This window comes from Bombus bifarius, unplaced genomic scaffold (assembly GCF_011952205.1).
Source record: "Bombus bifarius isolate JDL3187 unplaced genomic scaffold, Bbif_JDL3187 scf7180000010271, whole genome shotgun sequence".
NCBI classification, from domain to species: domain Eukaryota; kingdom Metazoa; phylum Arthropoda; class Insecta; order Hymenoptera; family Apidae; genus Bombus; species Bombus bifarius.
This window is the reverse complement of record NW_022885586.1, coordinates 5,444,521-5,464,431: the sequence shown is the minus strand read 5'-3', so window position 1 is coordinate 5,464,431 and position 19,911 is coordinate 5,444,521. Positions and strand designations below refer to the sequence as shown.

Genomic DNA, 19,911 nt, shown 5'->3' with positions numbered 1-19,911 from the left:
CCTCTGTTCAGGGGAAGCAAAGAACGATTGGGTGTGGCTGTGTCTGCGTACATGAACTACAGTAGCATCTGCGGCGGACGTGATCAGGCGTTGGACAGGTTCGCTATGAGAAGATTCCTCGACGACAAAATTGGATCTCTGCAGGTTCCCTCGCATCGAAGGTAATCGCTACGGTGCATGACGATACTGCCTGTTGACGTTGAACGAGAAAGTAAACTTTATCGCCTCTTAGTCTTGAATAACTCAGATAATACCTGGATGAACGACATGCACAGGCGTGGCTGCTTCAGGAGCCACCTTATGACTGGTTAATTACGTTACTCTATAGCCGCTATTTCAAAGCATGCAAACCTGCTGTCTATATTTCGTCATAAACGGATAGACTTCGTTATATATCCTCAAAACGTTACGTAAAATTATTATATCATAGTTAATGCATGCACCATGTACGTTAGAGCGTTCGATTGTTCTTGAAATTGACGCAATTATTCTTTTCGTGAATTGCATACATTGTTTGGAGCGTGTGAATTGTGAGCGTCGGTTAATTGGATCGCTTGAAATCGGAAATTGATATCGCGAGAGGTTTCTGAAGATTGTGTAACGAAACTTGTTGGTGAAGGAGACCTCGAATGTTCATTTAGCCAATTTACATCATCGTTTTATCGGGATATTCGATCGCTGTGCAATTAATGAATTGGTAAAAGACACTGAATCTTTTCAAATTACTTTGATCATATTTCGTTGGATTCTAATGCGTATTTGATGAGCGTGTAAAAAGTTGAAGTTAAAAGCTTCCTATATAGTAACGGCAATAAAACAGTCGTATAAGTCCCGTAAATCTCGTGATAGACTACCACCAAGACCAATACATGTTCTTAGATATACTCATACTTATTCGATTGCGTGTAACTTAGCAGATATCAGGCTCGTCATGGACATCTTAAACATCGATCGTACAGATATAAGATATTGCATGACGTTCTACGTTATTGTACTGTAAGATTCAAAAATGGTCAAAATTGAATTAATTCTACACATTCATACTACATATACCTACATCAGAAATCTACATAGTACACTCATACAGTACAATTCTAAGTACAGTCTCTTTTGAAATATATCTATATGTCTTCCACATTTATTCGGTACGAAAAAGAAATTAGTTTCTTTTCTTCTCACGATAGGAGACTCGCCGTTTAAGCATAAGTTTTAAGTACAGTTTCTTTCGATATCCATATAAAGAGGAAATGAAATTCTGAAAATTTTGGTGTTTTTCAACCACGAAATTCTTTCTTGCGCGTACTATCGGCTATGATATAAGACATCCACTTGCAGCACAATTTTTCTCCACAATTTTCAAATCCTTTCTAGTACCCATCCAGAAAGATTGGTTTCCTCAATTTTTTAATCTTTTTACAGCAGAAAATCTCTTCCTATAGAAGCTATCAACCATCCACTAACAGCACACAAACTACCGCCTCCGCATTGCTAAAAGCGCTTTAACGCGTGTCGGAAACGCCAAGTTACGACAGCATTTACATCAATGCCAGTCTATCCAATGAGAGACCTGGGGCCGCCTAAAAATCCGAGTAAAATAACCGCATAAACATAATTCCCGTAGGTAAACCTGTCAAGCTTGGCCATCTATTTGAGACAACGATCGGTACGCATTACCCGCTGTCGATCCTCGCTACCCTTCGCGTTTAGTTCTCGCCGTGTGACGCTTACGCTGATGATCGTAATGATGGCCCGTCGAATGTGGTGTCCTTATACGTGAAACATTCCTCCAGGCGTCGCGGCGGTTGTGCTTTGCTCGTGGTCTTTCGCCTTCCTCGTTCCGCCTCGATCTTGCATCCCTGAACGATCGAGTTTCCCCATTAATTCCACGAGCGGCGAGCATTAGCATGTCGTTAGCGTAGCCGCACACCCGCGAACGTATGAATCCATTATCGAGGGTCGAGAGAAGCACCAGGCTAGCTGGCTCATTCGAGACGTGTGTAACGCGGCGTTCAAAGCACCTTAGGTGCCACCAAGGGAACAGGTTTTTTTTCGAACCCGGAGGGGATCGACCAGAGACAGAGATCGTATCTGCTTCGTTACGGACGACACGCGGGAATTCGTGAGAGATCCCGCGAAATTACGGTCATGAACGCTCACGACGCTGCATAATCGACAGGTACCTCAGAACAGGGTTCGTTTGGACCTGATCAACTCTTCCGTGTTTGCCGTGTGTATTACAAGTGGGACTATTAATCGATCTCTCCGCGCGGCGAACGTCTCTTATCACATTGTTGACGGTATACCGTGAAACAAATTTTTGGCACTTTAATAAATGTGGCACAGTGAATTTTTATGCGTTTAGTATAACGAAAGTGCAAAAATCAGGAGAATGCGTATAGGATAACGAAAACATATAAAATAACCATTTCTTTCGTTCCCATTTTTTCCCATTTTTTTCGCTCTATTCATAAAAATATGGAACGTGGAGATAAACGAGATAAATAAATCGTTAGTAATTTAAATTTTAAATATATTCCTAGAAAATATGTCAACGTTTATGAAACGAGGAACGTCGAGTCACGTCTCCTGTCTGTAACGAAAAAAGATTCAGAACGTCGATCACGTTGCCCCTTCTGAATGTATAAAAAATTGAAAACATCGGTTCGCGTCTCCCGTCAATAATCTGTTACGAGCCATCCAGGAGGCATTTCGTTTAGCTTGAATCGCGCGCGGAGGTCCCGTTTATGGTCCTGTTTATCGAAAGTTTTTCGCGGCACTCGTTTGATACAGTCGCACGGTAAAAGGCCACGCGAGAAGTAGAAAAGTCCATTCGTGGTCAGACACTAATTAGCACGCGAGTGTCACAGTCGGAGACGCTACAATACTTTCGCACGGTGCGTTACGAGTTGTAACTTACGACAGCAGCCAAATACGGGCCGCGCTCGTGTGAAGTGGAATCGGCCATACGTGGTCGGACATGAATTATTATCGGAACGGTCGCGATTCGATCCATTCTTTTTGCTCCCTCGAGTGTTTCGTGATGGAAACGTTTCTGTTGTTGTTGTTTTACCGAGTATTGTTTTACCGATGAGACTGTATTGTAAAAAATAAGGAGGCTAGCTTCACCTTGACCTATGTTGTGGATATAACACGCCTGGGAAGCACTATTGAAGTGGTAATTGCTGGATCGTGTCGCCTGTCGTAATGTTTCCATTATGAAATTTTAGAACACGCTAGTCACTGCCTTTTAATGTTTCCCTGTGGTAAAAATTGGTCATGTTAGATGGAAATCGCTGAATTAATAACACTTTCGTTGTGAATATTTCTGCGAAAAAATAGTCGCATAATACGGTTAATGGTAGTTATGTCAGTTCATATATACCGTATAATGTTAATGCCAGCTAAAAGTTTGCATTCGCTGCGTGTTTTGTAGAGTATATGAATAAAAAAGAAATGACTCACATTAATATTCTGAAAATATTTTTAAATATTGACATTTGCTGCATTAATTGCAAATTAATATGAAAAGTAGGGAATGCAGTATATTTAACAAAATAAATATTGCGTTTCGAGCGATTATAATCTACTCAGTAGTTGAGTGAAATTCCCTCGTGATGGGAAATAGCAATCATTCACAGTAGTGAAATGGTTAGAAAAACTACATAAGAATTTCTACGGTTCTTTCTCGCAGGTACATCAAGTATTTCAGCGGACTTCTGTCAGGTTCCTTGAGGATCAGTCAATCTCCACTTTATTTAACGCATCTCACCGTTCTGGGCGTTCCACTCTTCGAGCCTACAGGTTGCCGAGCATTCCTCAAGGTCTACGAAGGCCTGACACCAGTCTACACCTCGGATCTCTATTCCGTTACAAACGCTCGCGAGTTCACCGTAAATCTCGGAGGTCTTCGTCTTAGGGGAGACATTCTGGTGAAATGTTACCACAGGGTGTATTCGAAGCAGAGCCGGGAAGTGATGTTCTCCCTGCAGGTAAGACGAAAACGAGCGACAACTTTCCCAATTAAACTGAATTGACAGATTCAAATGTGCACTCGACAAGAAATCCTGCCAGCGAACTATGTTTGACTAATGTACATAAACCCATTTCCATTCTCATCTCCTCCTGCAAACGATACTACGTGAATTACTGTTGGTACTGTTACCAACTAACCACGTCGCGGTCGAAATCACTTCCCATAAACTTCTCCAATTCTAATCACGTTGATTCGGTCGCTGTCGAAGAACGTAATTAGATCGTATCACTTTTCCTGACAACTATGAGCTATGTTGAGCGTTCAAATCATCAAAGAACGAAGTAATGCTCCGTTAATCGGCCAACGCTGTCTTCGATTGTATTTGAAACTGATACGGTAAAGACGCTCGGCTCTTTAGCAACGGTTTACCAAATGATAATAACGGATATTAGGGAATTGAGAAGATACCACTTAATTGGAAGTTATAGATTTTGCAATTTTACAATATTACAGTTTTACGATGTTACACTTTCAAGATTTTCGAATGTTATGTCCAGTGGGATAATTGATAGGATGTCCTGTCGTGTGTAACATTTTCTTTAATTCCAAACATTTTATTATCACGAGGATTTTCTTAACGCTAGTAACTTGTAATCTATGACTTGTCAAAATTTCACTAATGTTAGTTTGATTGTGCGAAAAGGCGCTAGTATGTATATTATACCTACAGTTGACAAAGAAGAAACATATGCACAACTTTCTACGAATATGATGATATGAACAGATAAAGTCCTAATCCCTGGTAAATTTTATCGAATTTACTTCCTATCTAAACTATCTTAAAAACCATCGCTGTCATCTCGATAAAACGAATTCTTGATTCCACTCAGTTCCATACCTGTGTAATAACGGAGAACGTGGTGTCGTTCCCTCGATCGGAACTGGACGTGGCTTGCGACGACCCACGATGTCCTCCGGACAGCGTGGTGACTTTGTACTTCGCCACCGACGCCAAGCGTCAAGATGGGCCCATACCGGCGCCAACGCCAGCAGTACCGCATGCTTCCGCTCATAATGATCCCATCCTGCACTGGGACAGCTACACGAATCTCGAAATCAGCGACGATGGTGAGTGATCGTTCAGCTCGTTTTTATTATTCCGTCGCTGTCCACCGTGAGACGAAAAAAGGGTTGCTGAGTTACGACGAAGGAATTTCAAGAAGTCTATGGCTGATTAACTATCCTTTAGTAGAGACGAGGCAGTTCGCGTGAAACGATGCACTCGATTAAGTTAGATTAGAGTAGATTACAACGCGACCAAACCAATTTAGCGCAATTGCTGTTGCGTTAGATCGGGTTACTTAGGAGGTCACTGACGAGGTTACGGAAAAAATGCTCGTAGGTGAACTAGAAGAAAGGCTGTCGAATAGAGACAAAGAATTAGTGGGTGTCGGGGGCTTTCACTACATACTACGGTTTATGACATCATTTGGACAGTTGCAGAGCTCGTGAAAAAGAAAAAAACGATTTTTGTCCACGTTTGTCGTTCTCCAGGAAAATGACGAAAAATTATACCATCTTTAATTTCTTAATGCATCTATAATGCATCTATAATTATTCTAAACCTATCTATGCCTCTTCGAAAGATGAATTACGCCAAGGACGTAGTAAAGTATGATTGACACGCATAGTTTCAATATAATATTTCTCACCGTCTTGCAAATTCAGTCTCCATGTAAACGACAAGCACGTCCGCGCCAAACACGTACAACAATTTTTGTATCTGCTGAGAGAAGTGTTTCGCAGCATCATGCAAATCTTCAGAATATTCACAGATTACCCAAGATCATTACGAACCATAACAGCAGGTTTGTTCCTCGCGATAGTGATATTCGTGTTTGTTGATGTTGGTGGTCTTAACAGTAACTGACTCACCTAAAGGTAGTTCTAAGCTAAATCCCTCGAATGTAAATTAGAGGCACGATGTTGCTTATGAGAATCTGAATGTGAGACTATTAGGAGGATTAACGTAACGTTTGGAATAACGGTACTGGTAACTGTCAAGCTTTTTGGCTGATGTTTCTGCACCAGTTCGGAAGTAGACGGAGGTGATAACGTCACGACGCGTCGCGCGATTAATTAACTGATAGGCCAAAACTCGCGGGCCGTAATTCAACTGACGAAACTCATCGTCCGGGGACTAATTCGCGCTAATTTTCGTCCTGATAGTAGCCAATTAACCTCGATCTGTCGGTGAGAGGCTGTCAGAAATACAACTTGGCTCCGACAAGGGAGAAAGAAAACGGGGGTTTCAGGTAAGGGAAGGGAAACGAGCGGACAGAAACGAAAACTTAGTGGTTAATGCAAGTGTATTTAAACTGGCTGACTAACGTGGCCGGAAATACGTCCTGCCTGGCGGAGGTAAAATGCCGGTTTATCATGACGACACGCCGTTCGTCTGGAAATAGATCAAAGGTCGAAACTAAGAAACTAACAAAGACTGGGCATAACGACCAAGGTTCATAACGGAATAAGTTTCTTCTGTGCGTTTGATTTCTTTCCATCATCGTAGATGATCTCATTATTTTTACAAGAACGGTAAGAAGATTTGCATAATACACGTAAGCCAACGATTACTTTCCTCTGGCTTCGCTTATCTACCTGACGATCGCGCGCTTTAAAGTATTTCAAAGACTGGAGTACGTTACGCAATGAAATCTTGAAAATTTGCAAAATTTTAATTCCATGATCTGAAAATTTATACATTTAAAAGTTGAAAAATCAGTTAAATTGCCATGTTAGAACATTTAAGCGCAGGAACTTCAATAATTTGCAAACTTGAGCATTGAGAAATTAAAAAATTCAAAAATATGAGCATTGACGTATTTGAAACTTTGATGATTTGAGCATTGGAGTATTTAAAGATTCAGAAATTGTATTTTTAGAAGATCAAAAGATTCGAACTTTGAGCATGAGAAAATGAAGAGATTTAGAAATAGAAACCCTCGGAAATTAAAGGATTTGAAAGTCAGTTACCGTGATAAATTGAAACCTATACACTTTGGAGTCTCGAAAATGGAAATTTTAGAACTTTTCCCAGCGACGCGTTGGAAGGTGAAACGAGTTCGAAGCAGAGATTACGGATTTCGTCAACACGAACTGCGGTAATAGGAACGAATCCTGAAGCCGAGTCCGATTTCCACAGCCCAAATTCCGACCTACGTTAAACGGAACGAAACGAATCATCGCCCACGCTACTCCTACCCCAGTTCACCGAACCATTTCGAATATTCGGGACGGTTACGTCACGGCGATGCGTCTGTCAAGCGCTGGGGAAAAGAAACGGGACGAGGTGAAACGGGAGACGACTCCGATTCAATTCGTTTCGTTAACGATCAGCCCATGCTTCCAATAAAGCTGTGACCTAAATTGTTAGCGATGGTTATATCGATGTGGTTCGTTTACGAGAACTGAGAATAAAACGAATAGTAAAAGTAGAAAGGACAGGATAACCGACGAAGGAGGAGAATTTAAACTAAACCACTGATATAAAGGTGAATTTATACTTTTATAGTTTGGACGTGTAACACATTTGGATGATTCATTCGCGGTAAATGTAAATGATGAAGAACTATTTATATCAGTTTAATGGTCGAATTTGCTTCATAGTTTTCAGTATGTCAGCGACTGAACTAACGAGTGTCGTTTACTACTGTTCGCTTGTTATTGGACAGGTTTCGATTTATCATTCGTTTTGAGTCATCCATTTGTCTCATCAAAAATAAAGATCGACTATTTCGTTCGTTACTACGCTACTGGTTACCTTGCATGTTCACTTTGGATACAGCAGAAATTTGAATATCTTCAATACAAATGGGGATGATCTTTCGGCATGAGTGAAAATATTGTAAAGTATAAAGTATGAATTCACCTTGTTATTATTTACGATAACGACGAAACACCTGCTTTTTGATGAAAAACGTTAGCATCACGAAAAAATCAATTTTGCCACGTGATAACTATTCAATCCTGAGGAAGAAAAATGTAGACGTTTGGTCTCTGTCATGCTAGGGAATCGATTATATTGGTTTCATTTTCGGGCTGTATCTATATTTCGTCAATCTGATGCGGATTTTCTTCCTGTTATTGACGTGCCGTGTCACACTGTCAACAGTTTTTCATTTCGCTGTTGTCTCTGATATTGTGTATCGAAATGGGTCTTCGATAAATGCACCTGATTGCAAACGGTTCTTTTATATTCCACCCGTAATTGAAACCGCATACCAGTCGAGCCGCGTATATCGTAAATTCATGAATTTCCGCGATAACAGTTTATCGCTATTTTTTACATGGAAATCTTGCGGTTTACTAACTTTCCCACTCGCCACTTTATCGGACCCGCATTCTTTGGGTCATTTCCTATCGAATCGTATTTTTTTACCTTTAAAAAATGTCTAAGTTAGCAGAAAATAAGAAAGAGTTGTTGCTATCGATATGTAGAAACTATAGCGGAAGAACACGATAAGCGACACTTTCTATTTTTGTAGAGGTATGCAGTTTGAAAATTTGATATGTCGTCAGTTCTCTGTTATCAAAATTTTCTTCTCAATTGATTTCAAAGCTGAACAAATTTCGTCATTCTACCTACAGTGTTAACAACATTGCTCGTTAATATTAAAATATTGCTTACTTTAATAATTTCATTTTCAATTATGTCCCCCGTTGAATCATAAAGCGACATTAAAATTAATGAAAGTGCTGCTCATGTTTTTCTCCTGCGATCCTCGTATGTGATTTCTCGTTTCAATTTTATGTTGAATATATTCTTAAAACGTTAAAAATCATTTTCTACGTGGAAACGAAGGTCAGATTGAGACATGACAATTGAAAGATCGCGACAAGATAAAAACAGTAAGGTAGGAGATTTGTTATCGTATGGATATTTGTTTACGCAATTTACTAGGAAGTATAATGAACCTCGTGGTTGGACCTTGAGAAATAAAATAGGAAATGTTACGCGAACCCACACGGTGCACCCACGCGATGGAAAATAAGATTCCAAGAGCGCCGTTTCTCGCTTTACAAACGATCGACTTTAACGACCCGATGAGCTACGTGATCTATGAGCCAACGCGGAAAGCTTTCCAAGTTCTTTCTCTGTCAAGATGGAAGACTGAGATACTTTATAAATGTTTGTAACTTCCGGGACACTTCTTTCTCGATGATTTTCCTTCGTCTAATTTTAAACATTCTACGTAATATTACGTGGAACATTTATTTTTGATATTTATTATTTCTTTAAATATCATTTCGCAGTATGTTAAACCATAAATATCATCCCATATGTCCCATTTTTTATCTTTCGTTTCGGTTTCTTTCGTCTGTGAAACTCAAAACTTCCGGAATATTTTGGATTCGATGACTTTTTGTAAATTTTATGTGTACTGAAGATAGAAAATATTTTCAAATACCCTCACTTTCTAAAACAGTTTTTTTTCTTAATCAAAATTGTGTATACATTTCATTTTCATAGTATCAATTTCTTGTATCGCGCGAAAGTACTATACGTTACAAAACTTAATACACTTGGCCCAGATTTATAATTATTTTATTATTTTATTATTTTGATATGCGTTATCTTTTTAAATGTCATTCTATGGTGTTTGAAACCACAAACAACTTTTCTGTTCGATTAAAACATTTATGAAGATTAGATACAGTTCATTTTGTTGAGATGCCCTTGGTAGCGGGATAAAGAACTTTATTACAATACATCTGCTCTATCGGCTTTGTTCCACGATGGAGTGGGAAAACAGGGCAAGGGAGTAAAGCGAGATCGAGTCTTATGGCAACGTGGAAATCTAAAATTAAGAGCACGCCCCTTGAATCAAGTGGCACCGGCAGAAAATAACCGTGCTCTTTGGAGCAGTGTTTTTCGCACCGCGGGCGATTATTACGTTTGTCCCCTTTCATTTCCGTTCTCGTTGATCCCTTATCTCCAGCCATTCTTATTCATTCCTTTCAGCCTTATCGTAATCTGTTTGAATTTCTTAATAATACCAAAAGAATCAAACAGTTAGAGAGATTCGATTAAGATATTATAGTAGCCTATGGTCAAATACCAAGCTGTATATGTATAGAAATATTTGCACAGTTTCCTAACAATTTTAAGTACATTCTAAAGAGTTCTAATATTTATTTTAGCTCGTTTTTTTACTCTTGAAATTTCTGTTAACTCATTCTTTTAAACTAATTTTTTATATTTAAATCTTCTCTTTCACTTAGTCTGTTTCCATTTAGTCTGTTTATAATTCCTGCAATTTCCTTTTTTTTTCTTTTTTTTGTTGTTCTTTCACCGTTGAAATTTTTTCTCTCGCACTATTTTTTCATTTGATACTTTTTTTCTAATGCCCTTGAACTAATCCATATTGCTTAAATTTCTTTTACTGCACATCTACCGATCTTTTTATCTTTAGACTCTTCCCATTTTTATATCATCACGCAGTTACTTTTATCGCTGGAATTCCGTCTTTGATGTCTTGCAATACTTTTTATTATTGAAACTCCTTGCCTAGTGTCTTCCCACGGAGCTTCTGTGTGTCTGAAGCTCTTCTTTTATTGGTCAAATTTCTTTCTCGAAATAAAGACATCTTCGTAGCTCTCTGTTTCTCTACCCTGTTACCCGTTGCCAAAGGGAAACTCCTAGAGTGATAGATATTAATTTTCATCACTAATCTGGAATGAAATACTGCGAAGTAATTATAATAGTCGCAAGGAGCGATTTCGAAGGAAAAGATCCACTAACGGTAATTGGTTGATCATAGATCGAGAAGCGTCCACATTTATTTAATCAACCAAAATGCAGTTATCAATAGAATAGAGTAATAGAGTAGATACTTTAATAGTCACAGAAAAATCAAAGACTTAGAAAAATTGGATTTTGAATTTCCATGAAACATCCATTGTCACCGCTCTTTCCATAAATCCTGATAAATAATAATTAAACTTGGAATAGCTGATTGTCAAGAAGAACATTGCCGTACCTTTACATATAATGATCATACAATGATCGCAAATTTTGACTCGTAGGTTTCGTACGTTGCCAATAATGCAACACATTATTTGTCTAATACCAACGAAGCACTTAATAGTTAAATTATAAATAGTTAGATTAATAAATTATGTCTGCATAAAGTATGATCTCGCTATCCTTGGTGCAGCTAATTGATGCATTAATATACAACATTACTATCATAGAGGTACTATACTTGCCATTAGCTGAACGATTTTAATTCAGAATATTTCCTCGTTTTACTATCTCGTTACTTTCTAGGCTTCTATTCAACATCAAAATATTTCTAGCGTAACTCAAGATCATTTCCTGGCCATATCCTATCCTCTCAATTCTGCCTTTTTAAAGGAATATACGAGAAACGAAACGGTCGTTAAATTTCTTTCGCTCGAACAGTTTACCACGAATTTATAGAAAGGCACTTGCCCCTGCGACTGTTTCCTCACGATAAACTTACAACGAGTATAAGAGAAAAATAGAAACGAACGAGAAACATAGAATGAACGATTCTCACAACTTTTCACGGAAATATTGGGACACTTACGGATACCTTTTGTGAATATATCGTGCATTATATACATGTTACGAAACACATTGGCATTTCCTCGCCGTTATAATGAGATCCAACTATTATGAATACACCGATAAAGTTTAGAACAAATCTAAATATAAGAGCTACAAGATGTTGCAATCACGTATTTCGCGAAGGTCGCTAAAGTATTTAAACAGTCAATTGTTCGGTGCAATAATGAACCTCAATATTGAGTGAAACCATTTTCAATTACAAAAGCTGAGTAGGAAGAGCAACAATCATCTCAGAAGTTAATTCTTGAAGAGTGAAGGAAATGTGAAGAACGTAGAAGGTGGTTTCGATGGTGGGGAGTGTGTCGGTTTATTCTTGGCGTCGAGACGCGTCGGGACGAGACGAAGCTTAATAGTTTTCGCGCGATTCTACGTGGAGGCAGGAACCTCCGAGCGGTTTCTGATTTTCCAGCAGCCAATTGTACGCGTGATTTTGTTTATATTATTCCAACCTTCTTGGTGGCTCGGTTCCTTTCCACCTATGTATCCACCATCTATCGGTGCAATTCGATCGCAGTTTCGACGTGAGATCAGAACGCGATTGTCAAGTACGTGGTGAATATACGACGCAGTGGAAAAGTTTTGGCAATCGGAGAACGTATTTTGTAAGTGACAAACAAACTTGTTTTTAATATTACAAATTATTAGCTGGTTAGTCGAATAAAAAGAGTAGTTTTTGTAGATTCCGATATTCCGTTTATTACTTTCTGTGTCGAATACATTTACGTACTTTCTTAGGATACTTAGCTTATTTTAGTTAATTACAAAGAAGCAATCTTTATTTAATGTAATTTTATAACTCTGTATATTCTGCTTATTTCAATAGAAGTTTCAATATCAAAAATACCAGAATAGACAAAATAACCAATTCGTAATTTTTCATGGAAATGTAATACCTATGAAATAATTCGTTTTTTAGGATTTTAATGATCTTTTTACCTTCTCTTTGAATGATATACTTCTCTTTTTTTTTTTCATCTCGTCGATACAAATTTTGCGCTTTGTTAATTCCACTGAAAAATACAAATATTCAATAACCATAACTTTCCACCGACAGTTGAGTAATGCGTTCGTTTATTCCAATGGAATCCATACACAGTTGCTCACGAGGAGAAAAGCGCGGACAGAATAGAGACTTCTTATCCAAAATTGGTAAATCAGCTTGTCACTGCTACTCTCGCTCCAAGAAACAACACGGACCAGTGGAAAGGCTGTTCTCGGAAAGGCCGTTTGTAATCTTTGGAAAAAGGGACCGTAGATGGAAGTGACCACGAATGTGGACAACTTCCGTCCGCGGAGCGAAAGATTTCACCGGCGTTCAAACGCCGGCAATGGACATGGATATTGTCAAGCGGAATGTCATAATTATGCCGCTTTCTTCGCCGATTTCTAGTCCAGCATCGTTTGACCATTTACGCGGGTTCAAGCGATATCGATGCTTTCAAAGAAACGATCTCTCCTTCGGGTTGTCTCTCGTGAGGTCCCTTTCAATTTGTTGTTGCACGCTCGACGATGCAGTCCTGACCTTTGCCTTGCATCGAGGCCACAGCCATATCGTGAACCTCGTACGTTATACGGTTTGTTGGATATATTAATTCTTAGTCGTTAGTGACTCACAATTTAAGGATTATTTTTATAGGAACCTTGTGAAAGATTAATCGAGTAGAGTTTCTTTGGAAAAATTATTTTCTTGTTCTTGTATTTGGCGAATAGATTCTTTAGAAGGATATTTAATTTTCGGTATAAAATTAAGTGTAATCAACAACCTGTAACTTCTCAAATAAATTATCGTAAAAGAGGTGATTTGTAAAAAAGAAGATATCCGTTACATTTGCTGAATGAAACAACAATCGAAAACCTATATTTGCAGGTTGAAAACTTGCTTGGAATCATTTTAATGAATCATTAGATATCTCTTCTTTCGTTTCTTCGATTCTCATTCTCCCTGTTCACTCTTTTCTTCTTTAATTACAGCGCCATATCTTTTAACTAATTGAAGACCAGTGTTGCGTTAATGTACCATTCCATTTGCAACAATTTTCAATTAATTTACATTATCAAATTCTACTGTATAATATTGTAATTATGGAACAGAATTTCATATTGTTTATCTCTTCCAACTAAAATCTGCAATTTTTTGATGCTAAGTTATTGCTTGCTCTTAATAGCTTAATAAATGAAACTTGCACGCTTGGAATTTCTAAGTGAGATTACATAAGGGATGGCGATTTATTTCACTTAGTAGCCGACTAGCTCGGTAAAAAAGACAATTGATCGATGTGTTTGACAGGGCCGCACCATAACCAGGGGCCCGTTAAGGTTTGCCATAAAAGGGCGAATCGGTTGCACAATGGGTATCGAAATGACGAAATAAAAAGTGCACGAGGGAGTTGCTTGGGGTTGGAGTAAACAATGGTGACGTAACAGCAGGAAGACGTACGACCAAGAGCGACAAGACAATGGTTCTGTTGTCTCTGTTTTCCCTGCTCTCAACCCCTTCTCTTCCCATCTCTTCTGATCCAGTCTTTCGAACGTTTTCTCTTCTCTCGTTGAGCCGCACAATTTCTTCGACAGCGAACCGAACAAAAGGCTGGGGTCGTGCCGTGAAAACGATTTTTGAGAGTCAGCATACGGTGCACGCGGTTTGTTTCTCGTCTGTCACGAGTTAAAAATAATTCACCATCGAACGGAGGCATTTGTTCGGAATCGTTACGTTACGGAAAATTAAAGAACAGTCGGCTCGGTTTACGTCTCTTTTATACAGAAGCTTTTTACGAGTCAGAATTTTGCATCTCGCTTGTCTTTGGCGTTCTTTTCATGTTCCATCAACACGTCTGAATATTTCTTTACTTTATCTATTTTTAAGTAGCCCATGTCCCTAACTATTCAGGGATATTTCATAATCAGAAAATCTGTATTTAGATCACTGCGCTACAAAGTTTCTATCGCTTATGACCTCACATAAATTTTCACTTGAATCTATTTTTAAGTAGTTTATGTCTTTAACTATACCGACATATTTCACAAGACAACAATTTTATAATATCTAATTTTTATAGCGTGTATTCCATCGTGTTTCACGTTCCATTAACTTATTTCGATTCTTCCTTTCGTTTAATCGATTTTAAGTAGTCTATGTCTTGTACTACACAGACATCTTTTGCAATCCAACTACACAAATTATTATTTGATATTTCTATCGTTTATAATCTCAGGTAGATTCAAATTCTCTCTCTCTCTCTCTTTCTTTCTCTCTTCCTCTCGCTTAGAAAATTACGCACTAGAAAAGATTGCCTATTGTGAAACTTAGAGAAAAATTGATAAATTTACGATAACGAAGACTGGATCTGGCTTCACGCGACCTATCGTGATACGTCGTGCCGGTTCCGCAGGATTGTCGCAGTTAGATTCACTCGCAGGAGTGACGAACGATTGGAACCCGGTTCCCACAGTTTCGTCTTTCCATGAATCTGGTGTATGTATGGAGCACGCATTATGCGTCGCCTCACCTTACGCACAAATCGTGTACGCGTCCTTGTCCCAGATTGGCTACCTAGGAATACCACTTGCCACTTGCCAACGCTAACTGACCAACTTTTCGTTCTGTCCTCGTCACTGGCTGACAGTAGAAATAGCCACGATACGCTCGGACGAGCCTGGGCTGCTGTTGCTCAGACAAACACCGCCAATCTGGATTTACCGGTGATGAATCACGCACCGGTAGGTTTACGATTTTCGATCATTCGATCGAGCCGAACCGTTGAATCGAGCCGAGGAAATGTTGGAATGAATGCTATCGAGATTGGCGCACCTTGCGCTTATCGCGAATAGCTTGATTAATGGCTCTTATTGGAGTCTTTGGAAAAGCAGAAATTACTTTAAATATTAAACCAGGAAGAAATACTTTTAGTTATTTGAAAATTTTTCTTATCTCCTACTTGGAGGAGGCTTGAAAATATTTTTGAAAAATACTTCAATGTGAAAAGTGATGAATGAAAAGATACCGTGAACGAAATGAAGTTGAAGATTAGGAAGAAATAATTATTTTCGTTTGAAGATTTTCTGTAATCTTTCGTCTGGCTTTCCAAACTTTCTTACAGGATGTTTCAGAATAAAAGATGATGAATGGAGAAAATACGAAGGATAATTTCGAAAAGAAAATAGAATTGAGAACTGGGAAGAGTTATGCTCGCTTGAATATTTTTAATTATTTTTGCTTGGAGAAGATTTGATGAATGAGGATGATGAATAGGGAGATTGCATGGATAAAATGAAGTCCGATATTAGGAGCGAATAATTTTCTTAATTTTTCCCCGAAGAAGTTTTACAAATCTTTTAACGATATATTGCAGAATAAAAAGTGGCGAGTGAAGAAATTAAAGAGAATAATTCCGCGAAGAAAATGGGATCTAAGTTTGGAGTTAAGATTTTCCGAAGTATTCCTTAAGGGATACTTACAGATCCTTTTATCTGTAAAATATACCAGTATAAAAGTAAACGAAAGAAGAAATTAAGGAGAGTAATTCCACGAACAAAATGGAATCTTTTAAAGCTTCTATCATTCTTAATAAACAGTGGGCAGGATAAACGTCTTAAAATGTCAAGAATACAAAGTACGACGATATCTTTTGTTCCTTTAATAGAGCGAAGCTAGAAATTCAAGCAAGCTGATTTATAAGTCTGGCAGAACGTCATGCAATGACGATGCTCGTCTACGATCTAGTTACCTCGTGCACTGCATTTATGTAAATTACGCATGACATATGAGCCCATTATACAGCCTGACCTCTGCTCCGACTACGTTATTATTAGGCTACCGGAGTTCCAGCTCCTCTCTGCTTATTTAACACAGATCTGTTCAACGAATTGTATTCTGTTACACGTGCGTGGATCAGTGCGATTAGTAATCATTACGAACGTCACGTATGATTCTTGTGAATGTACGCTGACATACTTGATACCGACCTGAGGCTTACATAAGTAGTTTATAGTTTATGGCACGCGTATTTTATTGCCGCGATCAATGATCGAATTACGTGTTATCTAAAGGATCAGGTATAACGATAAAACACGATCGAGGCAACGAATCGTTGTTTGATTTCATCACGCCCTTGCAAATATTCCCATTTTATCGATTTTATTGATTTTTATTAAAACTGTGCAGAAATTGTTTGATATTTTCCAGATTCTCTTGATTTTCTAATGAATTCGTTGTCACACGCCAACGAATGATACTATGTTGTCGAAAAATCGGAATCTGAAATCTCTGAGCAAGAATGCTGCGATTTTATTACCTTTTCTCCCTCTGCAAAATTTAAAATTTTTGAATTTGAAATTTCAAATTCTCTGGCAAGTGCGTTACGATTCTATCGACTCTTCTTCTTCAAAGTTATATCGAACAAGTATATTAGATTAGTTCGTTAGATTATATTGATTCTAAATCTACTCCTTCTTCTTGTCTTTCCTCTTATATTTCGTATTTCTATTATAATATTTTAATAAAGCTTCCAATGATCGATGTTTATACAACATTTTTTCCTTGATTATATCCACAGAATATAATGACGAAGTTTAATCATTAAACACTGCAACGTTCCGCGAACGCTTACAAAATGATTTGTAAATAACGAGCGGTTGACTCCGGTGTTAAAACACATTGTAAAGAACGCATCCTGAAAATTAGTAGTCATCGCGTGCTGCGATCGAGCACGCATGCTCTTGCTGCTCGTACGAGCGAGCCCACATAGATGCGTATTACGCGTTATGGCACGTGTCCTTTTGCAAGCGTGCCCGGTAGAGTACTCGTTCTTACCTGTACGTAAGTACACGGCGTGTGCGTGGCCTTTCAACGCGTTCAATCGCGCCGCTGGATGATGAATTATTAATTGCCAGCCATTCATTTGCGCCGCCCAGCTACTGGTCTCTCCTTGCAACGAATCGCTCGGATCTCGATTAAAACACCATGTAGCTACGTAACGAGATACGTGGATACAGAAAAAGAAACGTGTCTGCGGAGATTTGATGATAATTGCCATTGACTCGTTGAATTGCCCTTCGTTTTGACGATTCTGATTGATTCAGAGGGGGAAGGATGATTGGACACAATCGGAGTCAGGATTAGTTTCTTGATGCGTAACGAAGAATAATGGTTATTCGAGTAATCGTCCGGAGTTCAGGCGAATTTTTCTTTCTCGGAACACATTTTCTTTTCATCAGAGTTAATTAGATGCAATTTATTGTAGATACGTTAAATTTGGTCTATCGTTATACGAGCCTCACGGAAGCCATACAGATCACTTTCGTAAATTAACAAATAGAGAAAGTAACGCTAGAATCGTAATTTTCTACAGTTTATCTTCTTGGTCATCCTCTCGCGATAAATAAATTTGTATGAGATAAGCAATCCATTGTTCGAGACGTTGAACACCAATTACAATATTTCTGTATGATAAAATCGAAAAATCTACAAAGAACGCTGTTTCCGTAAATTATGATTCTGAAAATGATTAAGGAAGGAGAAATAGGAATGGGGAATACGGTTCGAGAAACGAAAACACGCGAAGCATGAACTCGAGGAACTAAACAAGAAAGCGCGAGTACGCGGGTTGCGTTTGGCTCTAAGTAGCCTGATTGAAGATTCTAAAGACAGATTATGTCATCATGTTGGCCGATGTTGAAAGCAAAGTACCGAATTTAGTGGCACGAGCACGCGGTGAGTACCGTTTACTCGGAGCAGACAACATCTCGCTCTGTGCGTGCACGCACGAAATATCGACTCGAACGATCGACCACTACGAGGACAACGACGAAGCCGAGCTGTACAGAGCTGAGTGTTGCCGTAGAAGGACTGGCGACTGGAGGCCAGTCGAATGAGTAGAGGGGCCTCCGTGAACACGCAATACCCGCTCAAAGAGTGCACGCGGTTGGCCTCACACACGCTTACGCAGGTCAGGAACCACGTGAATACGATGCCTCGTAGAGAAGCAGAAATTACGCGCGTCTCGATCACGCCGGAGAAAATGGACTGAGTTTTTTTTAGCAAATAGAATGCAAAGTCAAAGGCACGCAATGTGGAATAAGGAAAGACATGGAATAAGTAGAATAGGAAGGTCACTGATCAGACAAAGTCTTTTTTCGGATTGAATATTACTTTTATTCTGTTGTAGAGAAGATGAACTAAGATTTTTAACACCTGAAATGCAAAGTCCAACGATTCATAATATAGGGAGACGTGAAATAAGTAGAATAGGAAGATCGCTGATCAGACAAACACTTTTTGCAATTCGATAGTACTTCTATTCCATTGTTGATGGTTGCCGGTTTACAGTGTGGTGAATTACACTTTGATGTTAGTCTCTGGTAACTTATTATAACGTAAAAGTAAGAATTTTTACGGGCTAACAATTTACAAAGAAGATTGATAGAGAATGGATATGAAGGATTATAGGGAACGTAACGAAACGGACATTGTCGTCAATTTTTTAGAATTTACAGTAAAAATAACAATTTCTCGAACTTTTCTCATAGATACAAAAAAATTCACGAAAAGTTTATAGAAAAGTTTGTAGAAGATATTACGAGGAAGATTTTCACAGAGGACTATAAAATAATATTTAGAAAACTTGTGTTACAGGCATTTAAAAGGTTCTATTACAATTTTGATACAATTTGACAGCGTCAGGCTGCCAGAAAGAAGTAAATAACAGTAAAGAAACACATTAAGGTCCAAAGACGGTCTGCTTGCAAGTCAGACGCGCTAACAATAACCCCATCAAAAGACGTTTCCAACCGCCAATTAGATCAACTTGTTTCGCTAAAAACGAAGTAAGTACACGGAAGAGCATAGACACCATACTGCGCTCCTTAACCAAACCAATTGTGACACACACGTACACACACATATATTCCTCGTAGTATACAGAGTGTGTACGCGTGTTTATTCACTATCGAATGTGGAGGCAGAAAGAGACTTCGCCATGGCAGCCTCTTGCGTAGGAAGAAACGAGGCCTGCCTCCAATGATGATGACGATATCCCGGTTACTGGTGTGCTGGTGAACGATAGTATGACGTAGCTGGTGGTGGTGGTTGATGCTGATCGCGATGACGGCGGTGGTAGTGGTGGCGATCAGCATCGTGCAGCATTTGCAACGTACAGTGCCGTTTCTGTGCTGCCGGTGAACGGAACACGCGTTTCTTCTCTCGTCGTCGGCAACATCTCGCTGCGGAGAATTCGCTTTTTCCGTGGATAGTTGGTGAAACTTGATCTTCTTCGGGCATCTCCTT

General features: G+C 38.9%; 1 protein-coding gene across 16 annotated transcripts in view; it reads left to right on the top strand.

Moving 5' to 3' along the window:
• LOC117216407 (tensin-1) overlaps positions 1 to 19,911 on the top strand; it is a 181,199-nt gene that overhangs the window by 136,560 nt on the left and 24,728 nt on the right. For all 16 annotated transcript variants that reach the window (XM_033463097.1, XM_033463096.1, XM_033463095.1 and 13 more), the window contains 3 exons: positions 12 to 161; positions 3,692 to 3,989; positions 4,864 to 5,101. In XM_033463097.1, the coding sequence (XP_033318988.1) occupies positions 12 to 161; positions 3,692 to 3,989; positions 4,864 to 5,101 (686 nt within the window). The remainder of the gene's footprint in view (positions 1 to 11; positions 162 to 3,691; positions 3,990 to 4,863; positions 5,102 to 19,911) is intronic.